Source organism: Populus euphratica, unplaced genomic scaffold (genome assembly GCF_000495115.2).
Source record: "Populus euphratica unplaced genomic scaffold, PopEup_1.0 scaffold319.1, whole genome shotgun sequence".
NCBI classification, from domain to species: domain Eukaryota; kingdom Viridiplantae; phylum Streptophyta; class Magnoliopsida; order Malpighiales; family Salicaceae; genus Populus; species Populus euphratica.
In genome coordinates, this window is record NW_011500205.1 from 28646 (window position 1) to 51691 (window position 23046).

At 28.2% G+C, this 23046-nt stretch overlaps 1 protein-coding gene across 1 annotated transcript; it reads left to right on the forward strand.

Annotated features, from left to right (window-relative positions):
* Positions 1-14737: 14737 nt before the first annotated feature.
* ABCB9 (P-glycoprotein 9) lies at positions 14738-21827 on the forward strand. The gene is made up of 13 exons (XM_011007521.1): positions 14738-14874; positions 15035-15348; positions 16227-16281; positions 16698-16873; positions 17107-17328; positions 17412-17650; positions 17753-18278; positions 18464-18737; positions 18812-19469; positions 19583-19811; positions 19896-20162; positions 20255-20518; positions 20688-21827. The coding sequence occupies exons 2-13, from the start codon at positions 15091-15093 to the stop codon at positions 21330-21332; spliced, it is 3813 nt and encodes a 1270-aa protein (XP_011005823.1). The 5' UTR covers positions 14738-14874; positions 15035-15090; the 3' UTR covers positions 21333-21827.
* The last annotated feature ends 1219 nt before the right edge of the window (positions 21828-23046 follow it).

Consider the following 23046-nt stretch of genomic DNA (forward strand, 5'->3'; position numbering starts at 1 on the left):
CATTTTAAGGCGTCGGGTGCAATCACTTTAGCAGGCAAACCTTCCTTTGATCATCATCAGCATCAATTTAAATCCTCTTGGTGTCCGGCAACACATGCTTGCGATCAGCGTGAAGCAAGGAATAAACACCATGCTTGTGATCCTTTTTATTTTTTTTCGGGGTCGGGTTTGTTGCTCATGAACACATGAAAAATAAGTTCTTTATCGGTATAAGAAACCTCTAATGTCTAAGTTGGTAAATCATAATAGAAAAATAATATATAATAAAGAAAATAAAGAGTGTGTATGTTGTGCTGTATCATGACCTAATTACTTGAGGTATTTACATGTATCAGTTCATGTGAAATTACCTCGTGAAAAGTGAAGTCTCGGACATGTTAATATAGTTTTGAAAAAGATAAATAATTTACTAGCTATAAAAAAATAGATATATGCATTAACAATTACGCTCCCATAAAATATAAAACAAAGAATAAATGGATTCCATATAAAATTGTAGGTAATTGGTTGATGCATGCATGGATTGTGACAATATTTTCTCGTAACCTTGTTGGGTTCATTGGGATATATTTGATGTCATTTAGACCAATTTTTCTCTTTTTTTCCTTATATTTCTCCTCTCTTTTTTTCCTTCTCTTGGTTAGGTTATAATTGAACTTGGTTGGATTAAAATTCAAATTCAAAATTAAAATAAAAATTTATTTGATAATTAAAGACTAAATTACAAAGAAAAGACAAAAAATATATTTGACGCATGCCTTAGCATGTGAGGAAGGTTGGTCTTCTAATAGAGGGTGTCATGTGATATGAGCTATAATGGAAGTCTTCCTTGGTGTCTTTTGAATCATTTCAGCAAGATCTTTTTGGTGGTCTAACATACAGACAATGGATTTATGATAGCACTTCGCTCACTCTTTCTTTCTTGATCTCTCTCTCTCTCTATTAGGCCATTAATAAGAAGCCTTAATTGGGCTTTATAAGGCTCCTTCATTCTTTCTTCTTCTTCTTCTTCTTTTAAAGGGTTCAGTTGGGTCCTAGGGTTGGTCAGGCCTTGCCAACCCTTATTATAAGAACATGAATTATTCAAGTTTTTAGTGGGGGAGGGGGAGGTATTATTCAAGTTTTTATTTTTTTTCTGAGCTAAAAGTATTTAAATGTAATGTTTCTTATATGGTTCATGGCTGACTCAATATATTAAATAGATGAGTATATTTTTTTATATCTAAAAATTATAAATAATCACGGTATATTTTGAACGCTCAATAAATATGAATTACCCTATTTTACCAGTTTTATTTTAAATCAATTAGCATATTCAATAAATAATTCTATAGTTATACTTTGTCAAAACCTAATTCAATGGCTACATTTCCAAGGACGTAATACACACACGCACACACACAATAAATTTAATAAGAAGGTACCACACAAACATGATTTTTATAAGCTAAGCACTCAAAGATTATGGGGTATTTAAAAATGTGATAATGGTTGGTTTGGAAAGTATTTTTTATTATAAAATATATTAAATTAAAATTATTTTATTTTAAAAAAATTATTTTTAACATTAACATATAAAAAAATCTAAAAAAATTAAAAAAAAATTAATTTGAATTAAAAAATAAAATATTAATTTTTTAAACTCGTATAAATGCAGCAATTCGCGAGAATGCAGTATCCTGTAGTTATAGTACATTAATAAACAATCTGTACAAGAGACAGTTGCTTCAATTAACGAAGTTATTGTTAGACAGCTCATCTTCCTCTATGCTTTAAATTTATTAACATTTTCTTATAAAGATTGTATATATAATTGTGTTATTATTATTATTATTATTATTTATTATTATTATTTGCACTAAATATGAGTGTACATACATATTAATCATCCACCGTACAATAAAAATTGTACTTTTTATAAATGCATTAATTTGAGAGAATATTTGATATTATGCTAGTTGTTATTTTTTAAAGTACTTTTCATTTAAAAATATATTGAAATATTTTTTTTTATTTTTTAAATTTATTTTTAATATTAGCATAATAAAACAATCTAAAAAACACTAAAAAATTAATTTAAAAAAAATCAATTTTTTTTCTGATGAGCTTTTCAAATACAAAAACAAATGAACTCTAAAAAACCTTGGATTAGCTCCAAAAAAATATTATTAATAAGAACTCTAAAACAGTTTTTTAGATTAGCTCCAAAAAATATTATTGATAAGAACTCTAAAACATGTGGGAGTTTAATTATAGCTCAAGACACAATTTTATATTAGATTATTATAATCATGTTAACCTTAAATGGAAAAGGATAAAGTATTTAAATGAAAAAGGATAAAGTCTTGAGGGTGTCAGTGTTTTGGTCATTATCAATTGCTTATTGGTTATTAAAAGATTTTTTAGGACTGTTTAAATCTTTTTAAATGTTTTAGCATAGTAAAAATATTTTTTAACCTCTAAAATCAACAAAACATATAATTATTGACTAGAGTTTTCTTAACTTTTCATAAATTTCTTAACAATAAAAATATTTATTTGTTCCCAGGGTAAAAAATTTGTTAGGCTACTAGATAAGAGTTTTTTTGGGTATTCAAATATTCATATATAGTGAAAATATATTCTTAACTTTGAAAAAAACAAAAAATAAGCTTTCTATTTGAGAGTATTTTTGTACTTTAACACGAGTATTTTATGTAATTGCCAGAGTCATAAGGCATTTTGATATTTTCATGTTATTTTTTTATTTTTAAATGAAAAATGTTGGCCTATGTTTAATACATGCTAGTGAGTGAGTAGCATCCGCGCTATTCAGACAATATATATAATGCCACGAGGTGGTTAAAACTAGCTTTTTATCATCTCTCTAAATGTGTCATCGTATTCTCTTCCATGTCGTGCATCACCTTTTATAATGATTGGATTGTCACAAGTGATTGTTTGATTTTTTCTGTTTTTTTTTTCTCTCTCTATAAGGTCATGTACATCATTATTCTCTTTGTTTTTTACATTCCAATTCTAGTCTTCATTTTCTTAATTTCTTATTTTATTCCTTTTCTATTTGTATAATTTTTTTCTATTCAATTTATTCCTTCAATTATAATTTCTCATATATTTTATTTATTTTAAGTCCTTATCTTTTAATTTCTTGTTTTGTTCTTATTTCCTTTATAGATTTTTTTTTCAATTTAGTTCTTTAATTGTAATTTTTTATATGTTTTATTTTTCATTTCACTCCTTTCTTTTTTAAATTTTTTTTTTCCTTGTCACGTATGTTAAAGTTTCTTTGGCTTTCAATTTCAACCTTCGATCAAACTTTTTGTTATTTTTTTTCAGTTTGACCCTTATTTTTTTGATTTTTTTTATTAAAGCTACTTTTCGATTTAATTTAACTCTCCAACTGAAAATTTATATCTTTCTAATTAATATTTTTTTCACCCTTATTTTTTTAGATTTTTTTATATAATTGATTTTTTTTAGTTTTATCTGTTGACATTTAATTTATTGGAGGTTTGACTTTGTATAATTTTATTGTTCCGCATTAGCCTTTTTTTAATATTAATTTTATGATTATCTTCAAGTTTTTTTATAAATTTATCCCAGTTTCATGACTTATATCATGAATTTCACATGCATTTTTTGAATATAAGTTTTTTTTATACAAATGAAGTTTAAAATAAAAAATACTTGTTTTTAAATAATATTGTTGATGTGTTCAGCCTTGCGTAATATTTTTTATAGCGTGATTTTATTCAGTTAATTTCATTTATATTTATCTTTCAAGTCTTGAGTTTTTTAAGGAGTAGATTAAACACAATCGGATAAATATCTCATTTTATATGATTAAATATCTTAATTTGTATTTATTTCTTAATTTTTTCAATTTTTTTCTTAGTTATTGTTACCAAATTTTTTTATTTATATAAATGGCCATTAATTTATTTAATTAAATACTTGCATAAACTTTTTAATTTTTATTTTAAATTTTTTTATATAAAAAATATATTGAAGCAACCTAAATATCTAGTATTTAAAAAAGTTATATATAAGTGAAGCGCAACTTAAATAACTAGTAAACTTCTATTTATATATATCCGTGGAATACTTATATATAATGATTTATCAAATAATAATTATTAAAAAAATTAACCTGCTAAAATATATAAAAATATATAATGTAAAGTTTTCTAAAAATTTTATATATAACAATTAGAAACATAATTAAGAATTTCAAAATGTATAATAATAATAATAAAGTCAACATAAGATAATCTTACAAAAAAAGATAAAAATAAATAAATTTGGTAATACATTTGGATATATACATATAATTGAGAATTTTCCCGAAACAATTATAGGTCAATATAACAGAATCTTATTAAAAAAAATTAAAATAAATATTAAAGATGCAAATATACCATCATAAAAAAACAAGCAACAACATAAAATTATTTAAAAACCAACCAATCAAAAAGAAAAATAAAGCGTATTAATTCCTTTACGAATATGCTTGTCCGTTTGCCTGGCACAGTTTCCATTATTAGCAGAAATGCTAATTGTGTGGAACAGTAGCTAGCCACAGCTATTAGAGCCTAACTAGATCTTCCTCGTGAGATGCCGCGAGGCCACGTATGTTTTTTCTTTAAAAAATAATGTTTAGATATTATAAATATATTTTTTTATAAAAAAATAACAACTCTGGTTATAAATTTTGGTGGATCAAATATTTTAGTTTTATTTTGATTTGATAATAAAAAAATAATAATGATAAATATGTTAAATTTTTTTAAAAAATAATTATGATAACTTTAAAGAAAAAACCCTTTTTTGTAAAGAAACAACATAATTAAATTATAAACCAATTAAATATGAAATAATATAATTAAATAGAAAAACAAAATATAAGTTCAAGTTAGCTCGAGTTAGCATGACAGACATATAATATAGATAATAAAAAGTGAATCAATTTAGGTTAACCTGCTAATTTCACAGTTCAAATCACGAAATCGTATAACATGATAGAAAAAAATAAAAAAACAAAGCCCATTTTAAAAAAATAATGTTGAACAATAAAATTAGAAAAAAAAGTAAAAAAACACAAAAAAATATATCAACTTGAGTTAATTTTTCAAATCAATGACCGAGTTCATTAAACTAGAAATCCCGTATATTAAAAAAACACAAAGCATACACTCTAATCAATCAAATACTAAAAAATAAAATTAGTAAAAAAAATTCAATTGCACAAAAATATCCAAAATTAAAAGATAGCAATTAAAAGAATGAGTATTAAAATTAAAATAAAAATAAATTGAAGGATGACTATAAATTTTTTATTGAATAATGAATTTTAAAAAAAATCAATTATAAAAAAATTAAAAGAATAAGAACTAAATAAAAAAATAATATATCACAAATTAGAATTAGTATGAAATTAAAAATAAATAAATTTTTTATAAAAAGATCAATAACAAAACTTAAAATTAAAAAAATAAGAATTATATTTAAAATATCTAAAACTAAGAGAATAACTCTAAAATTTTAAGTAGCCTTTGTGATTTTCTAGGAAATAAGATAGAAAAAAAAGATAAAAATAAAGCCATGTTAGTGAGAATCAGCTCTAGTCACTGCCAACAACATAAAGAAAGTTTGTTTTTTTTTTTTTTAACTATTGAAAGGTGCTGCACACATAAAGATAAATTTATCTTTGACCAACTAGATAATATAAATAAATCTATATTGAAAAGATAAAAAAAAAAAACCCTTGAACCGTGAGCTTAAAAAATTTTGCTTTTTAAGTACAATTATTGTGCTAAAAATATTGAAAGATAAAAAAGCCCCTGTATTATAGTTTAAAATTTTATGCTTTAAATTAGTAATTTTATCATGCATTTAAAAAGACAATTTTATACAAAATTCAAATGCAATTAGTTTTTCATGTCAAAGGTAAGATAATAATTTTATTATTGTAGTGAATATTATATTGTTAGTATATGAATAGTGATTTCCACTATTGAAATTCACCCTTATGTTTTGTTTTATTTTTAGTTTTAGTTCTTACTAATAAATAATTGTGGTAGAAAAAAGCTACTCTGTATTTAGAATTAATTGGACCAGGACTTTTGACATAATAAATTATTATTATTATTATTAAAAATGATTGCCGAATTTCGATTTTGGAGGAGGTGAGTGAGGGAGTCAAAATCTTTTGTTTCCCTTTGCCAAGGTGATGCTACTTTTAATGCGATGCTGCCAAGTGGGGTTTGTTATGATTGATATATATGTATATCAGAGTAGGTGCTCTGGGCTGATTAGATTTTTTTTTGTGGGTTAGATTATTTTTTAAAATATATATAAAAAATATTAAAATATTATTAATATGTTATCTAACCTAATTAAAAATTTAAAATATATAAAAGTTAATCCGATGTAAATTAATTGATTTTACATAGCTAAATACAATATTATTAAATAATAAAAATATAATTTAACTAAAAAATTCAAAATAATATTTTTTTAATATTAAAAAAATAATATATTAAATTAATCCAAGTATAAATAAGGCAACCTATTAAATCTACTATCCTATTATGAAACCTCAATAACCTATAAAAAGAAAATCAAATAAAATTATGAATAATATTAAATGACAAATTTTAAAAAGTTAAATAAAAAATTAGAAAAAAAAAGTCTATACAAGTTAATTAGCTAAATTCATGATCTAGGTCATTAGAATATAATAACTTTAAAAAAAATAAATCAGGATAAATTATAAGGTCTAATTTCTAATTAATTTAATGTTGAAGAATAAAATTAAAAAAATTAACCAGATTAACCTATCAAATCAGTGACCTAGATTATAAAATTAAAATAATTTTATAAAAAATAAATCAAAATAAAATATAAAAACTTACTCTTATTCAATTATTAAATAAAAAAATATAAAAAAACTTGATTAAAAAAATATTAAAAAGAAACTTGAGATACTCAAGTTAATTTACTAAACTCGTGATATTACTCATTATACTAAGATAATTTATTAAAAAATTAAAATAAATTATAAAATTTAATTTTTAATAAATTAAATATTAAAAAATAAAACTAATTTTTTTTTTAAAAAAAGAGATCTATACATCTATATTGTTCAAGTGTTTCTCCTTCGTGGAATCAGCTACAACTTTTGCAGACCGCCTGGGCTGGATGAAAGTGGCGCCATGATGAAGGTTTTAGAGAAAATGGATTTTGCATTGAGGAGCCGATGCAGCTTCCTTCCACGTTCTAAGACGTCATCTATTGACCGTGCACCGGTTCTCGTGTATAACAAGGTAACTGTGCACTCTCTAATAAATTACTGTTCACTGCTATAATGTTTTTCTTTATTTACTCTTTTTTTTTTTTTTTTTTTTTTTTTGGCCTTTTTCTTTCTCATTTCAATTTAATCGTTTAACAGTGCATTTCTGTTTGATACTCAATTTTATAAGAAATAAATTAAGTTTTATTGCTTTTTAAAAAAACAAAGGGAAACAAATTTCACATTCTGTCTAAAACAATGGGTTTTTTACTTTTTAGAAAGATGCAAGCTTAGCCCAACTTTTTGTTCATGTCATAGACGTGATCGGCCATCTAGAAACACACATCTTACCTTTTTTGCCCTTGTTTTCCCTTTAATTTCAATATAATTTCTTTAAAATTAATGAATTTAAAATATATTAGCATACTTTTTAATTAAATACTTCAAAATTAATTAAGAATATGTTTTAGATATTAACTAGATCTTTGCTGGTGTTATGTGTTGCGATGTCGTGATCGCACAAATTAATTACCCTAACTTAAAACACAACACACAAGATAGTATAGAGCAAGCAAGAGGTCGATCCCATAAAAAAGATTTAGTTCAGATTTTTATGCTATATGTTATGCAATTGGAGGGTTTTGATTTGTGATGATCTAAACTATGGAAGAAATTAAACTAGCAAACAAAATCAATTGAAATCGAAATTTATCAAGAAAACAAACCTTGGTTGCAAATACACATCCACCAACGGAAATTAGAACCGATCCTTGAAACAAAACTACAATTTATATTCTGAATTTTTATCTTTTCTTAATGTTGGTTAATTAACGGATCCGCCGTATAACTAACCCTAACCAACAAACAATCACAATGTCCGCATTAATGATTTAGTTCAATGGCAGCCCTAAGAACTAGATATTTGAGTGTTCTCCCTAAGTTTAATAATGTAGTTCCGCCACAATTATCAAGCTTAGTTGCTTCACAAGTTCATACATCACAACTCCGGTTTTGATATCAAACTTAGCAATAAATTGTTCACAATAATAACTTAGAGTTCCGCTCTAGCAATTATCAACAACAATCATAGAAAATATGCATAGGAAAACAACCATACTTATTCATAATATAAACTGAAAATAAAAGAAAGAATAAATCTCACGGTTCTTGAAATCCGAAGGTTTGTTGTGTCCTTGCAACCAAGAAAAGAGCTTAGCCTTGCATAACCATTGAACAACTACTCTTAAAGAATGAAGAGAGCATGATTTTTTTGGGTTTGTAGAGGAGAGAATTTGTGTTTCTTCACTTCTGGCTGCTGCCCCCCTTCTCTCCTCTCTCTCTTTCTTTTTATATGCTAAGAAACCCTAGTTCCTAATTTACAAAGTAGTCCTCCCTTAAGTTGACAATTGACATTTAAGTACTTCAATAACTATTTTCCCTAAAAAAGAGAAATAGCCTTGCATGAAATCTTCAAACTCTGACTTAGAGGAGCTAAATTGCTGATATAAAAACTTGGATGACGGTTTAGAAGCTTCGAAACGTAATTTAGATTCATTTCTTCACAAAACCTGATTGCTGGTAGAATTCAGTTGTCATCTTTGAAAAATCATATCTCCCTCATCTGACATCTTTTTTGGATGAAATTTGGAGAGTTTACAGACCTTTGAGTCACGACTCCAACAAAATTGAGTTTGCATAAATTGGACTTCTATAGATCCATATATTGAATTTTTAATAAACAAAGGTCAACAATGGCAGAATACGAGATTTGACTTTGAAGGAATGATTTCCATGATCTTCCTCTTTTTATTTTTCTTGCATTACATTTTCAGAAAGGTATGGATGTTAGATTTTTAGTGCCACTAGAATCACTTCATTTCGATCTCTAGAACTCACGCTCTGCACAAAACATCGACTGAACGTCAAATCTGCCAATTATCTTCAATTTACTCCTTTTTGCATTTTCCATCCAAAAGTGCCTTCAAAACATAAAATAAAGAATATCAAGGCATTGTACATATAAAACATGGACAAAACATTAGGTAAATATAGGTGAAACTATCGAATAATATGGTTACATCATTATGATGAGTTGAATTAAATTTATCTTAAACATAAAAAAGTTATTCAGGTATTTTGTATTTTTTCTAATGAAAAAAATTGTATGAGTGTTGATATAATATAACTAGATTGACTTTGTCAGTTCAAAAACAATTCATATAACCATTAAAAATATATTTTAACTAATTTTTTTTTTAAAATGATATCCTTTTTAAAAATATTAAGATAACAATATATTGGATTAACTTTGATTAACCTGAGTTAATATATTAAATTTACAACTTGAATTATAAGACTGTAATAATCTTATGGAAAGCAAATCAAAATAAATTATGAAGCCTGATTTCAATTATTCAATATTAAATGATGAAATTAAAAAAAAATTAAAAAAAACAAAAAAATAATATGAGTTAATATATCAAACCCGCGACCCGAGTTCTAAGATCAAAATACTCTCATAGAAAGGAAATAGAAACAAATTATGAATTTCAATTCTCAATTAACCAAATGTTGAAGGATATTATTAAAAAAAATTGATTAAATAACGACTCAAATCAATCCATCATACTCATGACCTTGATCATCAGATTGAGATAATCTCATATAAATAAAATAAAAAATAACATTATTTAACTTGGATTAACTTGCTAAATCCACGAGTTTGGTTACGAGAATGAGAAAACTCTACATAGAGCAAATCAAAACAAATTATTATGCTCAATTTGCTATCGCTTTTATTAGACCCAATATTGAACAATAAAGTTAAATTCTAACAGAAAAAATAAGACAAAAAAAAGTTAAGTTAACCTAAATTAACTTGTTAAGCATTATTATTGGATCATGAGGCCAATATAATCTAATAAAAAAACTGAAACAAATTATGAAGTTTGATTCTCAATCAAATATAATATTAAATAATAAAAATAAAAAAAGATAAAAAAGAAGTAAAATAATTGATTCTATTATATTAACCCACCAAACCTGTAACCTAAGTCATAAAACGAGGACAATCTAATAAAAAAGCAAATTTAATTTTGAAGGACCCATGACTCGGATTATGGAAGCGAGATAACCTTTTGGAAAAAAAAATAAAAAAAAACGACTTAATTTAACCAACGTTAAAATGTCAAAACCCACGACTTTGATTATAAGACCAAAATATCATCATAGAAAACAAATAAAATTATTATGAGGGTCACTTTATATCTGACCCGGTGTTAAATGTTGAAATTAGAAAATTGATTAAAAAAATAGTACATTGAACAACTCAAGTCTACTTGGGTTAACCCATTAAACATTGTTCTCTAGTCATTAAGCTAAAATAATATAATAAAAAGTAAACAAAACAAATTATGAAATCTAATTTCTAATCAACTCAACATTAAATTATGAATTAAAAAAAGTTAAGGAAAAAAAAACATGAGTTACCTAAGCTAACTAGCCAAACTCACAATTAATGTCATGAGTATATAATAACTCAATAAAAACAAATCTAATATTAAAAAAAAGCATTAATTGAAAAAACATAAAAAAAAGAAAAAAACAAAGCAATATTTAAATGAATAATATTTTATTTGAAGAAATCTAGTAAAACTCCCTCCTCTTTTTAGTTTATAGTTAATTTATTAAATATCAACATATATTTACTCTATTATAGGATAAGATTAGAGAAGTCTTTTTATAATATTAAAAGTGTTCTTTTTGTATAAACCATCACTATTTTTTTTTAAATATAAATGGTTGCTTTCATGCAATTATCTATTTTTATTATTATATAATTAAATAAAAAATATTTTTTAAAAATAAAATTATTAAACCTAATTAGATCTATAATCTAGTCAAAAGTTTGACAAGTTAATTCAAAGAGCTTGACAAGTTAATTCAAATTGATCCTAGTGAATCCAACATATTGTTTAGACATTAAAAAAATATAATGTCATTTTTGAAATTTTTGAATTGATTTCTTGATTATATTAATTTTTAAAACTTGCTTAGGTTGTCTTTTAACATGCTCTTTCAATTAGATTATATAAAATTAATCTTTACATGATTTAATTTGATTTTAATGTTAGATAATGAGTTGAATCAGGAGATTGTAAGATAAACTTATTAAGTTAGGTTTAATGATATTTTTAAAGAGCTTCTTGCGAAGTTGTGCCATCAATTTATTATTCTTATATTTTTTTAATACACTAGCAATTAAAATTTTCATAATGTTACTATATATTTATATGTGTATATATATATATATGTATATGTATATATATATGTCCATAAGCTTGTTAATGAGACAAAAAGGTTTCAGTTTGACAGATTTTTTTTCTATCCTTATTTTAATTTGTCCAGATTGTTTTGGGATATCTTCTGATTTCTTTTTATTTGTAGTAAATAAATGACATTGAATAAAAGGTTAAATTTTTTGTTGAAATTAAGGAATTTAATAAAAAAAAACTTGTACCAGTAGAATTAGTTTTTTTTTAAATTATTACTATATAATTAAATAAAAAAATTAAAATTCTTCTCAAAATATAATATTAGATATCTTAATTTATATCTATGTCTCAAATTAATAACTTAGTTTTGAGTTAGTATTAAAATATATTTTAAATATTTATTGATAAATATAAATCTTAATCTATTTTATTAAATATAAATATCAAATTTTATCTTCATAATCTTAATTCCCAACGTAAAAAAAACTTATCCACGTTAGCATTTTGTTTTTAATTTTACGTTCAAAAACAAATTTGGACTAACTTGCAGAGTTATATAAGTAAAAGGGAAGATCTAGAAGATTTCCAATCCTTTAATTAAGGAACAGGTCCATAATTATTTTTCTCCTTAAAAAAAAACAATTTTATACCAATGTTGACGATAACCATTAAGCCTAAAAATACGATGATTTAAATTGGACGTCATTCACCCTATGATTCTAATAAAAATTTGCTATTAATTGTTTTTTTTATTGAAGTTATTAATTAGTTTATTTCACTTTAATTAATTCTATTAATATCTTTTAGAAATTAATTTTTACGTGGCTGTGAAACTATCTATCAAAAGAATAAAAATACTTGAGAAATTAAAAGGTTTGAATAAGTATATGGTTGTATAAGGGAAATCTTAGTCATTTGATAATAAATAAAAACATTATTCATTTTTATTTAAGGGTTTTTATATAGCAAAAAAACTTAGTGATTACAGAAATATAAAAGAAACTAAAATATTAAAAGAAGCACGCACAAAGGCATAACAAAATCAAATTTCAATTCAATGAGCCTGTAAATTTAAATTAGTATATTCATTATAGGAAAATGTATGGACACCAACAATAACAATTATAGATAATGAAATATAGAAAACACGAAGAGAAAAAAAAATCCATAGAACCATAATTAAGATTCAAAGAACCTGATCTGAAAACAGTGTATGAAAAAATAAGTACAAAATCAAAGCTAAGAAATATTTTTAAAAATTAAAACAGAAAAAAATAAATATAAAATAATAATAAATCTTTACATCATAATAAAAATATAAAAAACACTTGAAATATAATAAAACACTTCATGTGCCCAAACAAAAAAACACATCACAAACTATCAAAAATCAATTTAAAAAATTATAAAGTAACCATATTGAAAACAAATATTTAAGAGATTATTTAAAAAACTCTGAAGATTGCAAAAAAATAAATAATATATTAAATTATAATTTTTTTCATTGCCCTTTAGATATAATAAATATTATTTCACACAATTTAGAAATAATAAATATTACTTTATATAATTTATGGCTAGAGCTACTAGTTTAAATTACTATCTTCGATTACATTCTTTAGCACGGGATATTATTATTTTTATTTTTCTAAAATATGATATTTAAATGCTGAAATGAGATAAAATAAAAAATTTATAATCATGACAATGATCGAGTTAACCTAAAATATCACTTTAAATTCATAATTTAAATTATAAAATTAAAATAGTTTAAAAAATAAAAAAAACTATAAAGCTTTTAAAAAATAAAACATGTGTTGACTTTTAAAATTTATAATTTGGATCATTAGACTCGAAACAACTAATTTAAAAAAATTATAAAATTTAATTTTTAATTAATTAAATATTAAAAAAATTAAAAAAAATTTAATTATACAAAAAAATTAAAAAATTGTAATTAAAACAATGAAAATCAAAATTAAATAAAAAATAGATTTTATATTCAATTAAAAGATAAAATTATAAAAATAATTTAATAAAAAACAAAAAAATATCAAGAAAACAAGGGTAATTATTGTCTTCGCATTTTATTAATTATCATTACTAATTTCTACTATTTTCATTATATTAAAACATGAATAATATTAATTAATTATGATCCTCTTAAAAGATGTATAATATGAATCGTTAATATATTCAAAAACCGAGATTTTAAACTTATCACAATTTCGGTTATTTTCTTCTTAGCTCAAATTTATTTTATACATGCTCATTCAATTCTATTAAATATTTATAAGATTATTAAAAAATTAAAATAAATTTTAAAAAATCACATTATTAATATTAAAAAAAACAAGAAATGTAGAAAAAAAGCAATTAATATATAAAAATATATTAATCACACCATCTGCATTACTAATCACACCATCTGCATTAACACTTTTTATAAAGAAATTGTGAGGGTTGATTTCTTAACCTTCAAGGTAACTTTTTTTTTAAATATTTTTGTATTTAAATATATATTAAAGTAATATTTTATTTTTTATTTTTTAAAATTTATTTTTAACATTTACAAATCTCAGTTGAACAACAGTCAAACACCCGAGAAAATAGCAGGGGTATTTTATATACGTGTGAAAATAGAAAGTCAAAGATTGTCCTTTTCGGTCTGGTTGAGGACGAGATGGACTTTTACTATAACATACATTCTAGAAGGCGGATTTCTCTCCCAATCTTTTAGTTACTGGTGGCGTAAAGATTTCTATACTTGATTTTAATTTCATTTTATTTTTCAATGTCTGGGAAATACATATAATCAAATATTATGATTTCTACATGTGATAATTCTTAAATGCTCACGAAATACATATATAAATAAATATCTGCTTCTTGTAATGAATATGCCCTTCCTTAATATATTTATAATTAATTTAATTATATTGTTGAATTTAAATATAAATTGAATTTATGTATAGAAATTAATACATTTTGTTTTTTATACTAACATCGTCTCTTAAAGAAAAAAGGGTATAAAGGTATTTTGTGATTTATTTTCATGCCATTTTCAGATATTAAAATATTCAATTATCAACCCTAAAAATCATTTTAAATATAGAAGATTTTTGAATTGAATTCAATCGAGAAGGTTTAAACAGGCTGTACAACAAACAAAACTTGTTTGGTATGCAGCTGCAGTTTTTTGCATCCTATTTATACATCTCCATAACGCTCTCTCTTATTTGCCATTCATGACTTGTTAAGCCAACTCCTCTCCTCCAAATCTCTCCATCACTCCTTATCTTCTCCCTGGTACGTGTGTTGTTCTATGTTCATTAATCTTTTGAAAATAAATTACGAAAAAATAAACTTTCTTGATGCCACAAAGAATTTAGACATATATTTATGTAGTCAGCTGTTCATATAGCTTGGTATGCTTTTTTTTTCCTTTTTGGTAATGTGTTTTTGTTAGAGCCCAAGATCGATCAAACCGAGAGGGGTGATTGATCGATTCTTTGCAAGGAGGCCATGAGGGAACATACAGAAGGTGCATCAACAAACAGTATTGCTAATGGCCAGAAAAGCACGAATGGAGAAGATCAGAAGGTTGCATTCCACAAGCTGTTCACGTTTGCAGATAGGCTTGACGTGGTTTTGATGATCGTTGGCACGTTAAGTGCCATTGCTAATGGCCTTGCTCAGCCTCTGATGACACTCATTTTTGGCCAGCTTATAAACTCCTTCGGCTCCAGTGATCGTTCGAACATTGTTAAGGAAGTTTCCAAGGTAATTTCATTATAGATTCTTTCAATTAATGTCCTTCTTTTTCTCTCCTTATCAATCCTATTTTTTGGATCTTGATTTATTGAATTATTAAAAAAGAGGTTGCTTTATCAATCTTCCTTCCTTTTATTTCTTTCAATAATTGGTTTAGTTTTATTTTTATTCTGATGAATTAATGACATTTGACGATCTTATTTTGCACTTGTTATTTTCCTTTTCTTTTGCTGTTTTTGTAGATGATAATTTGGTGGGAAAAGGATGTTTGCTTAGCGTTTAAGTTCCCCATTAATCTTTCTTTGATTAAAAGTAGATTCAAGAAGTAATGAATGTATATGAAATTAACCGTATCAGAGCTAATGAGAAGAGGTGCATTGACATTTTACCCAGTACCCATTACAGAATCTTTCCAAATTCTGCAATGCTGTCTTGATTTCGGTTTTTCTCCCTCTTAATTGGCAATAGCATTGCATCAATGCTGTCATGGATTGTGGAACCACCTATAACTTAATAACCAGAGTGGTCTCCATGGATTTAATGTAGCTAAAAAATAAAAAATTCCAGTTTTTGGAGGCTATACAGATAGGTGCAGGTCCATCCTAATTCAACTTTATTAGCTTTGCTATATATCCATGCATTGATTGTGTTTACAGTTAGCAACTCCAACTAAGCAGGAGTTGAGTATATATATGTATGTATGTATATAATGCTACTCGAAGCATTTTTTTTATAAATTATATAATACATTATATTGTCCCTTATGAGAGAACAAGAGTTCAGTATTAATCAATGCTGTTACATTTCAACTTCTGAATAATTTTTGTTGGAGATTTAGTTCCGTTTTGCCGGAAGACAAACTTACCTTCGTTTGAATTCTACTTCAGGTAGCACTAAATTTTGTGTACTTGGCAATTGGATCGGGCATCGCTTCTCTTTTACGTAAGGATTGATTTACCTTGGCTTAATTCTCTTCTGTTAAAATATAGCAGCATTATCCAATCTTATTATTTTGCTTAAGAATTGTGTAAATCATCCTTGCACTTAATCAGGCCTGTTCAACAAGTGTTCCATGGTAAAACTACGATACAATCATCTAAGAAGAATGGTGTTAGTGTTTTGACGATGGAAAGGGGATTTTTTCTTTCTTTCTTTCTTTTTTATGGTTTCTACATATTTGAAAGCTTATTATAAGAAGAATCCCTGGACTCTGAACTACTACTTGATTGTGCTTGTAATTGTTGCTGGACTTCTTTAATGTGTGCATTTTCATGCATTGCATATGATCAGGTGAAATTTCAGTAAGTTCAGATGTGGCATGGTAATTAAGTTTTAGCTATTCTCCTGCTGTGTTGCAGAGGTGTCCAGTTGGATGGTTACTGGAGAAAGACAGTCTACCCGCATTCGAAGTCTGTACTTGAAAACAATATTGAGACAGGACATTGGCTTCTTCGACTCTGAAACATCCACTGGTGAAGTCATAGGAAGAATGTCTGGTGACACTATTCTCATTCAAGATGCCATGGGTGAAAAGGTAGTGCTTTTCTCCTTCTATGTAGTAGAGTACAAGGAACTATAACCATGATAAATCGAGCTTTCTACATCTACGTGTCTGAAGGCTGTATGTCAGGCTTTCAAGATTTATTTATTTATTTATTATTATTATTATTTTTATCTCTCATTCATCCACTCTCCAATCAAATATGAATGTTTTTTGTTTGAGCTCGAATATGCCGCTGCTGGTACTTAAGAAATACATCATGCCAGGTCGGGAAGTTTATACAACTAATAGCAACATTTTTCGGTGGCTTCGCGATTGGCTTCATAAAAGGCTGGCGTCTTGCATTAGTTCTGCTTTCCAGTATTCCTCCTCTTGTGATTGCTGGTGGAGTCATGGCTTTGATCATGACAAAAATGTCAAGCCGTGGACAGGTTGCTTATGCAGAGGCTGGAAACATTGTAGAGCAAACAGTTGGAGCAATACGAACAGTAAGACATACAAATCCGTAACTTATTAAATCATATATTTCCATGAATCGCTTCCTAAATTATCCATTTTGTGCTTCTACGAGGTTGCATCTTTCACTGGGGAGAAGCATGCAATTGAAAAATATGACAGTAAGCTGAAAATTGCGTATAACTCTGCCGCCCAACAAGGGTTGGCCTCAGGCTTGGGTCTCGGTACAATGTTGTGCATTGTATTTGGCACTTATGCACTTGCCATATGGTATGGATCCAAATTGATCGTCGAGAAAGGTTATAACGGTGGACAAGTTATGACTGTAATTATATCAATTATGACTGGAGGAATGTAAGTACTTGTTTCAACATTGATATTACCCCTGATATGTTATCTAGTAATATAATCTATTAGAATCCACACCCTGAAGTGTTTTGTGGTCCCTTGGTCTAGGTCATTGGGTCAGACTTCTCCATGTTTGAATGCTTTTGCATCGGGGCAAGCTGCGGCATATAAGATGTTTGAGACCATTGAACGGAAGCCAAAAATCGATCCCTATGACACTAGTGGGATGGTAGTGGAAGATCTGGATGGAGAAATTGAGCTCAGAGATGTGTATTTCAGATACCCAGCTAGGCCTGAGGTTCAAATCTTCTCTGGATTTTCACTGCAAGTTCCAAGTGGCACAACTACAGCTTTGGTTGGGCAAAGTGGAAGCGGAAAGTCAACTGTTATTAGCCTTGTTGAGAGATTTTATGATCCTGATTCAGGTGAAGTACTTATCGATGGTGTTGACTTAAAGAAGCTGAAGCTTAGCTGGATAAGGGAGAAGATTGGACTAGTTAGCCAGGAACCTATTTTATTTGCAACCAGCATAAAGGAAAATATAGCTTATGGGAAAGAAAATGCAACTGATCAGGAGATTAGAACAGCAATCCAACTAGCCAATGCTGCAAAATTCATTGACAAAATGCCTGAGGTAAACCACTTTCTTTTAAGGAATGCATGATCTCTAGTATTTGTTTTTAGTCGTAAGAGCAATGTTTACAATGATATTGACCACTATAATTCCCATCATAAGCAACCACGTTCATTTTCTATTTATGTTGTTCTATCTTTATGCTTCAAACAAGTAAGTAGGATGGGTTCATTTGTGTTTCGCAGGGACTTGACACCATGGTTGGTGAGCATGGTACTCAGTTGTCTGGTGGCCAAAAGCAAAGAATTGCAATTGCAAGGGCCATATTGAAGAATCCAAAGATTCTTCTTCTTGATGAAGCAACAAGTGCACTTGATGCGGAGTCTGAACGCGTTGTCCAAGATGCGTTGGTGAAAATTATGTGCGACCGAACAACTTTAGTTGTTGCACATCGTTTGACAACTATCAGGAATGCGGACATGATTGCTGTGGTTCATTTGGGAAAAATTGTAGAGAAAGGTATCGCTAGACTTGCTGCTTCATCTATAAATTTTTTATATTGTTCCCCAATCTAATTTCAAACAATATTAAAGGAAGTCATGAGGAGCTGACAAAAGATCCGGAGGGGGCTTACTCCCAGTTAATTCGCCTCCAAGGAGGAGCTATGGATTCTGAAGAATCTCAGGACATTGATGCTGATATGTCGAGATCTAGTTTGGACAGAGACAGGTCCATTTCCAGTCCTAGGAGCCAGAAACATTCTGTTCAGGGATCCATAAGTAGAGGTTCATCAGGAAGTCGGCGGTCCTTCACACTCAACACTGTTGGCTTTGGCATGCCCGGTCCTACCAGTGTTCATGATGATGAATTCGAACAGAACAATGAAAGAAATGTAGAGCCTAAAGAAGTTTCTATTAAACGACTTGCCTACCTCAACAAGCCTGAGCTTCCTGTTTTATTTCTGGGCACCGTTGCTGCAGTTATACATGGTGTGATTTTCCCAGTGTTTGGCCTTCTACTATCAAAAGCCATTAACATGTTCTATGAACCTCCAAAGGAGATTCGAAAAGATTCCAAGTTCTGGGCAGTGCTGTATTTGGGATTGGGTTTTATTACCTTTGCAGCCCTTCCACTGCAATATTACCTCTTTGGAATTGCTGGTGGTAAGTTGATTGAACGAATTCGTTCCAAAACATTTGAAAAAGTAGTGCACCAAGAGATTAGCTGGTTTGATGACCCTACAAATTCAAGGTGTGTTGAGGACATTCTTATACTCCAAATTCATGTTACAGCTTTAAAAATTTATAAAGAAATTAAGAAACGATATTATTACTCGTAAATATGAATGCTTTCGCCTTTTTCAGTGGTGCAATTGGTGCAAGGTTGTCAACAGATGCTTCTACAGTTAGGAGGCTTGTTGGTGATTCCCTGTCCTTAATTGTCCAAAATATATCAACAATCTTGTCAGCTTTGGTTATAGCATTTTCAGCCAACTGGATGTTGACCTTGATAATTATTGCTATATCTCCCTTGCTATTTATCCAAGGGTACATGCAAGCAAAGTTTATGAAGGGGTTCAGTGCAGATTCAAAGGTCAGTGTTATTCAGTTGCTATTATTCTCTCAAGGAATATGTGTTAGGTACACTAGTGATGATTTTTTTTTCTTTTTTTTGCAGATGATGTATGAACAAGCTAGTCAAGTGGCTAATGATGCGGTTGGCAGCATTAGAACTGTTGCTTCTTTTTGTGCCGAGAAGAAGGTAATGGAGTTGTATGAAAAGAAATGTGAAGGTCCCACGAAGCAAGGTGTTCGGCTTGGGTTTGTTAGTGGCATTGGTTATGGCTTATCATTCTTTATACTCTATTGCACCAATGCATTTTGTTTCTATATTGGAGCTATCTTTGTCCAAAATGGGAAAACAACATTTGGAGATGTTTTCAGGGTACACAGACTTTATTTTTTTTTATTATTACGATTATTATTTTCATGTGATTCAAAGTTGATTTTATCAGGTTCTGAGCTCATTTTCTGCAGGTTTTCTTTGCGTTGACTATTGGAGCACTGGGGGTTTCCCAATCTAGTGGCCTGGCTCCAGACACTGCCAAGGCCAAAGATTCAGCAGCTTCAATATTTGCAATTCTTGATAGAAAGCCTAAAATAGACTCAAGTAAAGATGAAGGGCTCACTCTACCCCATGTTAATGGTGATATTGAGATTGAACATGTTAGCTTTAAATACCCGATGAGACCACATGTTCAAATCTTCAGAGACATATCCCTTAGTATTCCCTCTGGAAAGGTATTCATCATTACTGTAATCTTGGAAATTCTTTTTAAGAGTTGTTCTAAATCCGGGCATCTGCTTCGTTATAAACCAAAGAGAAAACGAGGCGCATGACTAGCTCAATATTGTTCTTCTGCAAGCTCTTACAAGTACCCAATTACTCACCTTGAAATTCTATCTGCAGACTGTTGCTCTAGTTGGGGAGAGCGGTAGCGGGAAGTCAACAGTTATCAGCCTCATAGAGAGGTTTTATGATCCTGATTCCGGTCATGTATATTTGGACAGTGTGGAAATCAAGAGGTTGAAGCTAAACTGGCTGAGACAACAAATGGGTTTGGTCAGCCAAGAACCAATACTGTTCAATGAAACTATCCGCGCAAATATAGCTTATGGAAAGCATGGAGAGATTACCGAGGAAGAGATAATCGAAGCTACAAGAGCATCAAATGCGCACAACTTCATTAGCACACTACCACAAGGCTATGACACCAAAGTAGGTGAACGAGGGATTCAACTGTCGGGCGGACAGAAGCAGAGAATAGCCATCGCTAGGGCAATCCTAAAGAATCCAAAAGTTCTCTTACTCGACGAGGCAACGAGTGCGCTGGACGCAGAGTCAGAGCGTATAGTACAAGAAGCATTAGATAGAGTTATGGTGAACAGAACAACCGTTGTTGTTGCTCATCGCCTTGCCACAATTAAAGGTGCTGATATCATTGCTGTAGTGAAGAATGGTGTGATTGCTGAGAAGGGAAAGCATGATGTGCTCATGAAGATCACTGACGGGGCTTATGCATCCCTGGTCGCCCTTCATATGAGTACAACATGAGGACAAATGGAAAAATTTCTTCTTCTTCTTCTGCTGCTGCTGCATATATGCACCTACCGGAGAGAGTTGCTATTAAAGATTTTGAAACACTCATGCATATATATATATATATATATATATATGGTATTAGTTCTATGGATATGAGAACACAGGGCTGAAAGAAACTCACTGATTCATTATACTTGAATCGTTTTCTCGATAGAAAGCTGTCAATCTTCTTCGTCTCGGATTTACAACAATAATTTGAATCTTCAAAGTTGCAAGAATTTTTTAGCAGGTGATTTCACGTGATTCGGATAGCTCATGTCTAGAACTCGCAATTCTTCTGGCTCAACAAGGTCTGGGAAAGCAGATATCATACTGAGTACTTGTTTTTAGCTTGTATGCATCGTATAACTATTTTTTTCATAAAGGGTGTAGGGCATTCATATTGTTTTACACCTTGTATATTCTTGCGGGGATGCTACATATAAATCAAAATAATTTTTTTTTTTTAAGAATTCAAATGATGAGAAAATATATATTGGTTTTCATGAGTAGCATGATTTTTTTATTTTTATTTTTATACTTTTGTCTGCCTGCTTTTTAAATTCAGGAAATGATACGTCACATATCTAGGCGGACAACCTATGTTTATCTTGTGCAAACTCTAGCGATGGGAGGGAGGTGGCTGAAAATCAAGGGAGGTTGCTGAAAATCAAGGTCTAGTGTATTTCAACCTAAAAACTCAATTTTCACCTGTTTTCATCAACCTAAAAATTATCCTAGAAAGCTCATTAACCCCACTACAACCCCAAAACGCCTTCCAATATATATATAAAATCAAAATCAAATTAAAAAAATAAAACTTTCCATGCCCAAATGGTAAAATCATCTCCACGTAATTATTTTTTAAAGTCAAATCCATAAATATTAAAATCAAAATTATTATGTTGGAATCAATCCACGTAATAGTTCTCTCCTTAACTTTTGCAATGACTTTCTTTTTATTATCTTAAATTAAAAAAAAATATGAAAAAAATAAAGTTTAGAATAAAAATATAATAACCTAAACATACAGGTACAGAAAAGAAAAAACTTGAAACTTGAGGGATTATATAGAACCTTTGAACATCATTTGTATAAAAGAGCCTTGTTTCTTTATTTATGTCAATCTCTCAAATTTTTTTTTTTAAAAAGCTAAATTATTTTTTATCAAATTAATTATTAATTTAATATCAAAACATTTAATGACACGTCGAGAAAGCGAGAGAAAAAAAAAACAAAACATAATTTTGTTTATAACACCATGAAAGCATAACTTTAAAAAATATAATTAAATAAAAATAAAACAAAACATTTAATAAAATAACTGACCGATCAAAAAAATAAAAACCTCAGGATAAAAAGGGAAAAATCAGAAAAAAAAAGAAGATGAACAGTTTTATATGAAACATGAACAATTGTTCCCAAAACAGTAAAACTACATCTTGTTTTAGTTTTCTGTGGTATAACTCTTTACTCTTTCATGTGAGGCATAGTTGTATATGCCATCTCTGCTTAGATTTCGTACATGGTTTCTTGACATACAGTTTCTCATCAATTGCACAACAAAACACCTCATCAAACCTCTGAAAGTAACTAAATTGTGTCAATTTTGAAAATATGAGAATTATTCAACTCTATTTAATAAAAATGAATCCTTTATTATTGATTTAATGGTTAAAATTAAACA